The 9,444-nt window shown below is 52.0% G+C and overlaps 1 protein-coding gene across 5 annotated transcripts in view; it reads left to right on the top strand.

Moving 5' to 3' along the window:
* LOC102253984 (zinc finger protein 16) overlaps window positions 1-9,444 on the top strand; it is a 43,161-nt gene continuing 33,717 nt past the window's right edge. The window contains exons 1-4 of one of the 5 annotated variants that reach the window (XM_005865051.2): window positions 1,820-1,926; window positions 2,265-2,515; window positions 2,860-3,064; window positions 5,808-7,638. In XM_005865051.2, coding sequence (XP_005865113.2) covers window positions 2,444-2,515; window positions 2,860-3,064; window positions 5,808-7,638 — 2,108 coding nt within the window. In that variant the 5' untranslated portion in view covers window positions 1,820-1,926; window positions 2,265-2,443. Of the gene's footprint in view, window positions 60-1,796; window positions 1,927-2,122; window positions 2,147-2,264; window positions 2,516-2,859; window positions 3,065-5,807; window positions 7,925-9,444 lie in introns of those variants that run through there. The other 4 variants (XM_014538674.1, XM_014538675.1, XM_014538681.1 and 1 more) reach the window with 4 other exon arrangements.

Genomic DNA, 9,444 nt, shown 5'->3' with positions numbered 1-9,444 from the left:
GGAGCCGGGCAGCGGGACCCCCTGGCGCAGCGGCCGCAGAGTGACTGGGCAGCTGGGCGGTGAGTGCTGTCCCGGAGCGTGGGGTTGGGGGGAGGAAGGGCCTCGGGGACTCGGTGAAAGGTGGGCTGTCGCGCAGCACCCGAGGCACCGCTTGGAGGCCTCGTCAGTGGTGGATTCGCTCTCCGGACGGAGAAGGGGTTCTGGGGAGTCGGGGGAATTTGCTCTCTCGTGGGAGTGAGAGTGGGGTGAGGGGCGGGTCATGCCCTGCCTGTGGATGCCTGTGCTGGACTGGTGACTGCTTGTCCTTCCACTTGTCCCTGCTCAGCACCGGGTTGAGCCCTGAGCCCTGAGAATTTGCTTCCAAGTTCAACGGCAGCATCCAGTTTCTTGAGGCCGTTGCCCTGAGGGCATGTTTCCTTGCTGACCCCTTTATCTCCTGGAGGCCCCAGTCCTTGCACGTGACCCCTGTGGCTCATAGTCAGCGACCACGCATGTCATTTCTTAGAGTTCAGGAAACCCGGGCGCATAACCTTAATTCCCTCTGCAGAGTCTGTGTTACTGTGTAATGTAGCGTGTCCACAGATTCCAGGCATTCAGCGGTGGACATGGGTGAGACGGGCATTCTGGCCGCCACGGATTGGGTCTATATGTCCTCCTGGCAAAGATCCCACATGTACTGGGCTGAGAAGAACAAGATCTAAAATGACCACCGTTTGTTACACTTTATAATGAAAAGACAAAATGTAGCTTAGAATAATATGGAAGGGGACATTAGAAACTGGGAAGGGGGCTGAGTGGCTGGCTGGGAGATGCTTCCTAAGTCCTTTTCTACCTTTTGAATTTTGAGCCATATGGTTGTGCCCATTTGGTGGCAGTGATAATGATTTCAAGAATCTTAAAATTAAATGAACTGCTTGAATATTGCAAATGACCGAGTCTCCCCTTGGGAGAGGGAGCGTGATACCCGACCCCCCGCACACACACACACATACCATGGAAGCAACATCTGCTCTGTTCTGCTGCCACATGGACAGGTGTCTTAAGTCAGTGCTCTCCCTGCTTTGAATTTCGTCTATGCCGTCCTCCTTACCACCTTTACCAAGCTAATCTTCCTGGCATGGTTCGTTAGTTCTGTCTCTTTCGTAACGTACAAATGTGGCTGGCACCTCACCATAGACAGCCAAGGCTTTTCATGGGCTGCCTCCCCAGTAATCCTGTCTTTGAGCTCCATCCACATTTCTGTCCCATCTCACGCATGCCTTCTGCCACCTTTCTAAGCAGGTCTGGCCTAAAACCCTTCTCTGCACCTGGTTTAAATGCTCCCCAGCCCCAGGGCTCCGCCCCTCCCCTGCTGCCTCTCCCCAGAACACTTGCCCATCTCACTGATGCATTTGCTATGATCTGTCTCCCCACTGAGTCCCTGAGTCACTCTCACTGCTGTATCCACACAACATCCCCAGAACAAACCCTGATTGGCATATGGTGGTTGTTGGGGAAACACTGAAAAGATGTTTCCAAGATGAAAAATCCAACTTGGCCAGGCAGCTCAGTTAGAGCATCGTTCTGATACAAAAGGCTTATGTAAAAGCACATATAAGAATCAAAATTGAATGCATAAATAAGTGGAACAACAAATGACTGTTCCCCCCCCCTCCCTTTCTTCCTCCCTCTCTCAAATCAGTAAAAAAAAAAAAATTTTAAATCCAGTCCATAGGTTGGCAGGCAATGGTAGAGGGGTCAATGTACCTATTGATGGTACAGTGTGAAAAAGGAGCTAAGTAAGGGGTGTTGCCCAACTCCTGGGTGAGCTACTGGACGTACTGGATTTGCACAAAGATGGAGCAGTAGGATGGGTGGGGGACTCAGTGTCACTGTACTGCAGTGACACTGAGCTGGGAACCACCCCCCATCACCATCAGCAGCCAGGTACTGGGACCAAGTTCCCCACTGGTGCCCTCCTTCTGGAGGGACTTTGTTTGTGTCACCCTGCGATCCCCATTAGTTGTCTGTATTATAATTAGGGGCAGAGTGCTTCATGAACTTGAGGGACCAAGGCTAGAAAGGTCCTTCCCCGCCAGAAAGGAAGTTGGCCTGGACTGGCTGCCCTGGTGTCCTGAGTGTGACACTTTGTCGTGTGTCTATCCAGGTGGGAATGTTTTGTCTTCCTGCTCAGAGGGAACAGTTAGGGCTGAAGAGATGAGCCCAGTTTGGGAGTCTTTACAGGATAAGGGTTGTAGATGCCTCCCGTCTGGACAAATTAACAGGAAGTTGGAGTAGGCACAGAAGTGAACCCTGGAGCACCAATGCGAAGAGGGAGATGAAGAACCTTGGAGGGAGCCACTGGTGCAGAGAGGATAGCCCAGGAGGGAGGAGATGAGGATATCTACTGTGGATGCTGCCAGGAGGGCACAGCTCTGACAGAACTGACCACTAGGATGCCACCATGATGACCATGCACCTGTATGCAGCACAGGCTGCCCCTGGCTACCCAAAATCTGGGGCTGCTGGTCCTCCTGTGAGTGGGCCAGGTGGTCCACCTTCAGGGCATTGTCAGGAATGAGGGCGGGCCCACAGTGGGTGAAGGCTCTGTGGGGCTGCTCTCTGCCTATCATGGCAGGCCTGGGCTCTTCCCATGTGCCCACAGGGCACTGTGTACCCACCTTGCCCACCTGGGGCTCTGGCTCATGAGTCTGTCCCTGTGGGTGGCTGACACTCCACTTGGATCCAGGGTCAGGGAATGTGGTGGTGATCCCCGAGACCCAGCACCAGGTTCCCCTCAGGCCTTGGGCTGCAGGGGGGGAGGATGGTCCCTGGGGCTTGCCCTCCTGCACACTCAACAGTGTCCTTTCTGGCCTCCAGGTCCCAGTCATGCCCAGCCTCAGAGCTCGCCCCGAAGAGGCAGAAATGGAGCCCTCAGTTCCTGGACCGTCCCCTTGGACCCCTTCAGCCCAGGCCTGTGTGAGTGATGCTACCACCGCGACCCACCCTGCATCTGCATTCTCTGATCCACTCTACTGCAGTGACACTGAGCTGGGAACCACGCCCCCTCACCATCAGCAGCCAGGTACTGGGACCTAGTTCCCCACTGGTGCCCTCATTCTGAGGGGACTTTGTGTCACCCTGCGATCCCCATTAGTTATCTGTGTTATAATTAGGGGTGGAGTGCTTCATGAACTTCAGGGTCCAAGGCTAGAGGCCAGAAAGGAAGTTGGCCTGGACCTTGGCTGCCCTGGTACACTGAGTGTGACACTTTGGTTTCCCCGCCTGACATAGAGGGGTGCAGTGTGATGGTGGCCAGATGATCCCTGTCTGGCCCAACCACCAGGTGGTGATAGTCCTCTTCCCTCAGAGCTCTGCCAGGTCTTGGTCCTGCCCACTCTGTCTTCCTTCGCACTGCCCAGCTGCTTCCATCCTCTTTAGAGCCTGACCAGAGAGTCCTTCCTAACCGCTCACTAGCTTAGCTCTTCTGTGCACCTCTCAGTGGCGATCAGGATGGTTACTCAGTATTAGCTTTCTTTACTGGGATCTGATGAGGGCTGTTGTACAAGAGGACATCCTTGTGTCCTACATGGGACGGTTATACTTGGGACATCTGAACGGAGTACCCTAGTCAGAAACTGTGGCCAAGGAAGGCTGGGCTAAGGGCAGAGATGGTGTGGGGCAGTCATGTGTATGTCAGAGAGGAGAGGCGGAGCCCAGGAGCATGTAGACATTCCCTAGACACCTCGGGGCTCCTGATCCTGGGTTGCCACAGCATAGTGTGTCTGGACCATGGGTTGGGTGATGCATGGGTGTGGTGGGCAGGCAGACTGAGCATGTAGCTATGCCAGGTCTGCATTGAGAACAGAAGCATCCAGACGAGCCAGGGAGACAGTGCTATTGTGGTAGCAAATTCCTAAAGTTCCAGGTGGTGGTGACCTGAATTGAAGGACAGGTTGGAAGGTAACGGGCCCAAGGAGGCTGGGAAGTGCAAGAGGGGTGTCCTTTACCGATCCCCTCAGCACTACTGACTATGGCCAGACAAGGGATTGCCCCAGTCCTGGGATGTGAGCCCTGTTGGGGCACAGTCTGGGCTGCAGGAGACAACAAGGAGGAGTGGTGGTCAGAGAAGGCCTTTCCAGTGAGGTGTGTTCCACACAAGGCAGACCCTAGGGGAGGGTATCTACCATGCTTAGGAAACAGCAACAGCAGGGTTGGGGTGAGCTCAGGGAGGGACACTAGAAGGATGAAGTTCTCTGCCTTCACCAGGCTGCCTATGGGCAGGAGAGAAAGGTGGGAGGCCAGGGGCTTGACTCAATGTCCAGGCAGGAGAAGACAGCAGCAGTATGGCCTGGGTGTCACAATTTGAATGAGATAAAGACTCAAGATCTTCATTCAAATGAGAGACTCAGGGGAACGAGGGTTCGTTGTTCCTTCAGGCATGAAGAGACAAGAGGGAGGTGCCAAAACCCTTCTGCTGTGCCATGGAACCTTCAGAAAGATGGACACAGCCGCCTAAACATTGTACCAGGGCAAGAAATTGTTCAGCGGACACCAGTCACATTTGCAGGTCTTAGAAGGTAAAGGTGGCTTTGGCAGGACAGGACACGGTTTCTGAAGGCTCCTGTGTTAAAAAGGACAGAATCTGACATTGCACAGGAGTCCACACCACACAGTTGGAAACAACTTTGCTTCTCTGGGCCCACCTCCCCCCATAGTGACTGCCCCACAGCAAAGCCCAGAAGCCACTAGTTAGCACTGAGTGAACAGCATGGGCCCAAGAAGCTTACAATGTGCATCATGGAAAAGAAGAATGGGTGAAATGTTTACCAATGTCATGCAGGGCATGTAATGTTTTCCTTGTACAGGTGGGAGGGGTGAGTGCCTGGGTTTGGGACACACGCCAAGATACAGACAACAGGACTTGCTGATGACCTGCTGTGGGTGAGAAGAAGGGCAGTCAAGGGGCCCCTGGGACTTTGGCCTAAACCAAGCATGTCAAACTCACAGCCCACAGGCCGCATGCAGCCCACAACGAATATTTTTGTGACCCAGCCAATATAACAGTATGTAAGAAACATTTTAATAAAAATTTTGTGACTTAATTTTTACAATATCCTGTTATACATAATTATTAATAGTGAACTACAACGTTCACTAACGATTGATTACTATAATCCTGTTGCATTCATTTCCCTTACCCACTGGCACACCATTTCTCTCCACGAATGCTAGCAGCGAATATTTTAGCAACCGACTGCACATCATTAGTCTTGTGCTGACATGTTTGGTGTTCACAACAGGAAATATTTCGCTTTCAGAGAAAAAGAAAGATGGGTTTATTTGCGTTACGCTTATTTGTGCAGTTATTCAGTGTCTGATAACTTAATGTTCAAGAAAAAATATTAATTTTTATTAAAATGTCATATTATTTTATGTTAACAATTACTCATTTATTTCAGCCCTTTGTATTTAGCATGTCTCTATCGAAATCAACCTACGTTTCCATGAAAATTGAAGGTTTTTTTTGTTTTGTTTTGAGTTTTTTTGGCACACATAAATTAAACCTTGTTTAGTTGGCCCGTGTTCACCTTTGAGTTTGACATGATTGGCCTAAACCAATAGATAGACTTCAGGTGATTTCCTGAGATTGGGTACTGGGGCAGGTGGCTAAAGGTTGGTGTTCACTTGCCATACTACCTGTCCCTTTGGAACTTCCCTGACCCTCCCTGGTCCCTTTGACAGATCTGGGACTACCACCCCCCGTGGGTCCCACCAGACTGTATTTTCCTGTTTCCTTCCAAGTGACTTTATGTTTGTCATTTCAGATTGGGACACCAGGATTGAGGGCAAGGAGTTTCTTCAGAAGGAAGATGTTTCTGAGGATTTAGAATCAAAGGCAGAAATATTAGAAAGCTGTACCAGTGATGTTTCCCTGGCACCTGAGCTTGGAGAACTCTGTGAGGACGTATTAGAAAGAGACTGGGGAGTCCCTGATGACACGAGCCAGGTGCAGTCCCTCTTCGGAGAGGAGGACCTCACGCCAGTGGCAGTGCTCCTTACCAGCCCCTTAGGGGAGAGAGAGATGCACTGTGATGATTTTGAAAGAGACTTTAGTCGGAGCCAACACCCAGCGGCATATCAAGGAATCTCTGTGGAAGAGAGGCCACATCTGTACACGTGTGGCCAACACAGCATGGACCTCACTAGCCACGAGGGTCCCCACACAGCTGAAAGCACCTTCATATGTAATGAGTGTGGGAAAACCTTCAGAGGAAACACTGATCTAATTCAGCATCAGATCATCCACACTGGACAGAAGTCCTTCGTAGGTAATGAATGCGGAAAAGCCCTCAGCCAGAATTCAGTTCTTAAAAATCATGGGAGGTCTCCTGTGAGTGAGCGCTACCAATGCAGCGAATGTGGAAAAGCCTTCCATGTACACTCAAACCTCATTAGGCATCAGGTCACCCATGGTGGAGAGAAGCCCTACGTTTGCAATGACTGTGGAAAAGCTTTCAGCCAGAATTCCAGCCTTAAGAAGCACCAGAAGTCTCACATGAGCAAGAAGCCCTATGAATGCAGTGAGTGTGGGAAGGCTTTTAGGCGGAGCTCAAACCTTATCCAACATCAGAGAATTCATTCTGGGGAGAAGCCTTATGTGTGCAACGATTGTGGGAAGGCCTTTAGACGGAGCTCCAACCTCATCAAACACCACAGGATTCACACAGGCGAAAAGCCTTTTGAGTGTAAAGAGTGTGGGAAGGCATTCAGCCAGAGCTCTCATCTGAGGAAGCACCAGAGGGTACACACTGGAGAGAGACCTTATGAGTGTAATGAGTGCGGCAAGCCATTCAGCCGGGTCTCCAATCTCATTAAGCATCACCGGGTTCACACTGGAGAGAAACCCTATAAATGCAGTGACTGCGGGAAGGCATTCAGTCAGAGTTCAAGCCTCATTCAGCATCGGAGAATTCACACTGGAGAGAAGCCTCATGTGTGTAATGTGTGTGGAAAGGCCTTTAGTTACAGCTCAGTGCTCAGAAAGCACCAGATAATCCACACGGGAGAAAAGCCCTATGAGTGTGGCGTCTGCGGGAAGGCCTTCAGCCACAGCTCCGCCCTCATTCAGCACCAGGGTGTGCACACGGGTGACAAGCCCTACGAGTGTCAGGAATGTGGGAAGACCTTTGGCCGCAGCTCTAACCTTATCCTTCACCAACGAGTTCACACTGGAGAGAAACCCTATGAATGTACCGAATGTGGAAAAACCTTCAGCCAGAGCTCAACTCTCATTCAGCATCAGAGAATCCATAATGGATTGAAACCCCATGAGTGCAACCAGTGTGGTAAAGCCTTCAACCGAAGCTCAAACCTCATTCACCACCAGAAAGTTCACACTGGAGAGAAGCCATACACATGCATTGAATGTGGTAAGGGCTTCAGCCAGAGCTCACATCTCATTCAACATCAGATCATCCACACTGGTGAGAGGCCCTACAAGTGCACTGAGTGTGGGAAATCCTTCAGTCAGCGCTCAGTCCTTATCCAGCACCAGAGGATTCACACGGGAGTGAAGCCCTACGACTGCACTGCCTGTGGGAAGGCCTTCAGCCAGCGCTCAAAGCTGCTCAAGCACCAGCTGACCCACACCAGGGAGTGAAGCCGGCCCCCGACTTGCAGTGAGGCTCACTCCCCGCCCTCCACCCACAGTCTGTTCACAAAGCTGTGACCTTCCAGGGGGGTGTTTTTCACACCCTCTCTCCCTCTTCCCTCCTGCCATTGCAGCCACCTAAGGTGACCTTTTGGTTCTTTTCCGTTTTGTCTTTACATGTTATGAGCCATGTTTGTTTGGAGGGAAAAGATGATAGAGGCTGCATATTTATGAAGAATTTATTACTGTAATCAAATACAACAAAAAAAGTAAATAGGCATTTGCTTCAAGGTAACCACAGTAATTCTTTTGTTTGGTAATTAGTCACACAAGGAGGGAGTCCTTTGTCAGTGGCTGTGATCCACGTTCCGTTGACATTAAATCAGGTTGAGAGTATGTCAGGTCTGACTGCTGTCACCTCCCTCACTGTGGTGTGTACTCATTACCAGCAATCCCGCGCCTTCCTGTCCATTCCATACCTGGACACAAGTCTCCCCTGCTGCTCTCTTTCCTTTCTGCCTATCTATAGTCTGACACCATGCTTTCTCCTCACAGCTCTGCTGTGACTCAAGCCCCTGCTCAGGGCTGCTGCACAATGACATATGCGGCTCTTTCCCTGCCTCCAGTTCTGGGCTTTACAGTCCTGGCTGTCAGCACCACAGACGACAGCTCTCTCCTTGCCCCACCTGTTCTCCCTACAACTCCCAGGCTGGGGGTTTTGCCCCAGGTCCAATCATCACCAGACATTTATAAAGCACCTGCTAGGTGCCCCTAGAAGGTGGAGAGTGGCCCTCAGTTTCCCAGAGCTGTGTCCACGCTCCCTGAGCAGGGGGGACTTGATCTGAAAGCAACACTTTTGCCAGCAGGAGGCTCCTGGTCACCAGCTGGCAGGTCTCAACCTGGTGGTGTCATAGGGTGGATGGGTGGACAGGCCCCTCCTGCATTGTTCCAGGAGGAGAAGAGGAAATGGATAGGTGTGGGCAGGGTTGTAAATATGGTGGGAAAATAAGGGTTTGGCTTCTGTTTTCAATGAGGAAAAAGGATGTAGGAGGCTTGCAAAAGGTAAACCCATGGGCTTGGGCCAGAATGGGCTGCCTGCCCTGATCTCAGAGACCATCAAAAATAGTCCATCATTGCTCACTCACCCCAACAGCCCCCAACCTGTGTCCCCAAGGTAGCACTCTAGAAAATGCCGCACCTGCCCTGCTACCTCTAACTCACTTGGTCTTTCTGCCTCCTGGAGGCCTCCAATCTGCTGACCCCTGTGCTCCCTCTCTGGCTTCACATTTCTCCTCGTCCAGCCTGAATTCGATCCTTGCTTTTTTCAGCGAGTGCTTGTTGGCCCTCACTGGGATACAGCAGGAAACGATAGACAAATGCTGTGCTTGAGGAGTTAACATCTAGTGGGCGAGGACATGACCCAATGGTCTGCAGTGTAAACCAGGGAACGGGGTCTGGGACGACCTTGGCCCCGAGCTTCACCGTCCTCGGCAGCGGACACGTTGCTCCACTGGGGGGGAGGGGGCGCGGCGGGCGATAAACGGAGTTCCCTGGAGAAAGCTGCTGCTCACGACTGTTAGGAGGACGCTGGCGCAGCACCGGCCCGGTGTCCCCGGCTGCCTAACTACAGAATGGCGCACGTCCTCCCACTGACCTCCTGCCTCGGCCTCGGCTGGACCGAACCCCTCCAGCACCGAGCTGTCCCTCTGAGTTACTCCTGAGACCTCTGAGCCGCACGGCACATGTGCCAGATGGCGGGTCACAGGCCCACGGCTCCTCCCAGGCAGCCAGGACCGTCCCCCGGGCCGCCT

Source organism: Myotis brandtii, unplaced genomic scaffold (genome assembly GCF_000412655.1).
Source record: "Myotis brandtii unplaced genomic scaffold, ASM41265v1 scaffold1956, whole genome shotgun sequence".
Lineage (NCBI taxonomy): Eukaryota > Metazoa > Chordata > Mammalia > Chiroptera > Vespertilionidae > Myotis > Myotis brandtii.
Note: the sequence above shows the minus strand (reverse complement) of the source record. Positions and strands in the feature narration are given on the sequence as shown.